At 65.6% G+C, this 346-nt stretch overlaps 1 protein-coding gene across 1 annotated transcript in view; it reads right to left on the minus strand.

Annotated features, from left to right (window-relative positions):
• The window catches only part of LOC119590466 (protein croquemort-like), a 47,895-nt gene that overhangs the window by 44,753 nt on the left and 2,796 nt on the right, over positions 1-346 (minus strand). Inside the window, exon 2 of the mRNA XM_037939124.1 lies at positions 60-288. Coding sequence (XP_037795052.1) covers positions 60-288 — 229 coding nt within the window. The remainder of the gene's footprint in view (positions 1-59; positions 289-346) is intronic.

The raw sequence follows: 346 nt of genomic DNA on the forward strand, positions 1-346 counted from the left end.
GCATATATGACCCACAACCACGCAGACACACACACGCATAGGTCCTTCCCTCCGCTCACGTCCGGCACAGACAGTCACGCCCTTCCCACTGCCGTCCTCTGACACGCTGGCGGAGGTCACGCCCTGCCCACTGCCGTCCTCTGACACGCTGGCGGAGGTCACGCCCTGCCCACTGCCGTCCTCTGACACGCTGGCGGAGGTCACGCCCTGCCCACTGCCGTCCTCTGACACGCTGGCGGAGGTCACGCCCTGCCCACTGCCGTCCTCTGACACGCTGGCGTGACACAGCTGCATGCAGAATGGGAGGCTGGCGAGTATCGATGGACGGCAAAAGGTCCGCTGGAGA

This window comes from Penaeus monodon, chromosome 27 (genome assembly GCF_015228065.2).
Source record: "Penaeus monodon isolate SGIC_2016 chromosome 27, NSTDA_Pmon_1, whole genome shotgun sequence".
Lineage (NCBI taxonomy): Eukaryota > Metazoa > Arthropoda > Malacostraca > Decapoda > Penaeidae > Penaeus > Penaeus monodon.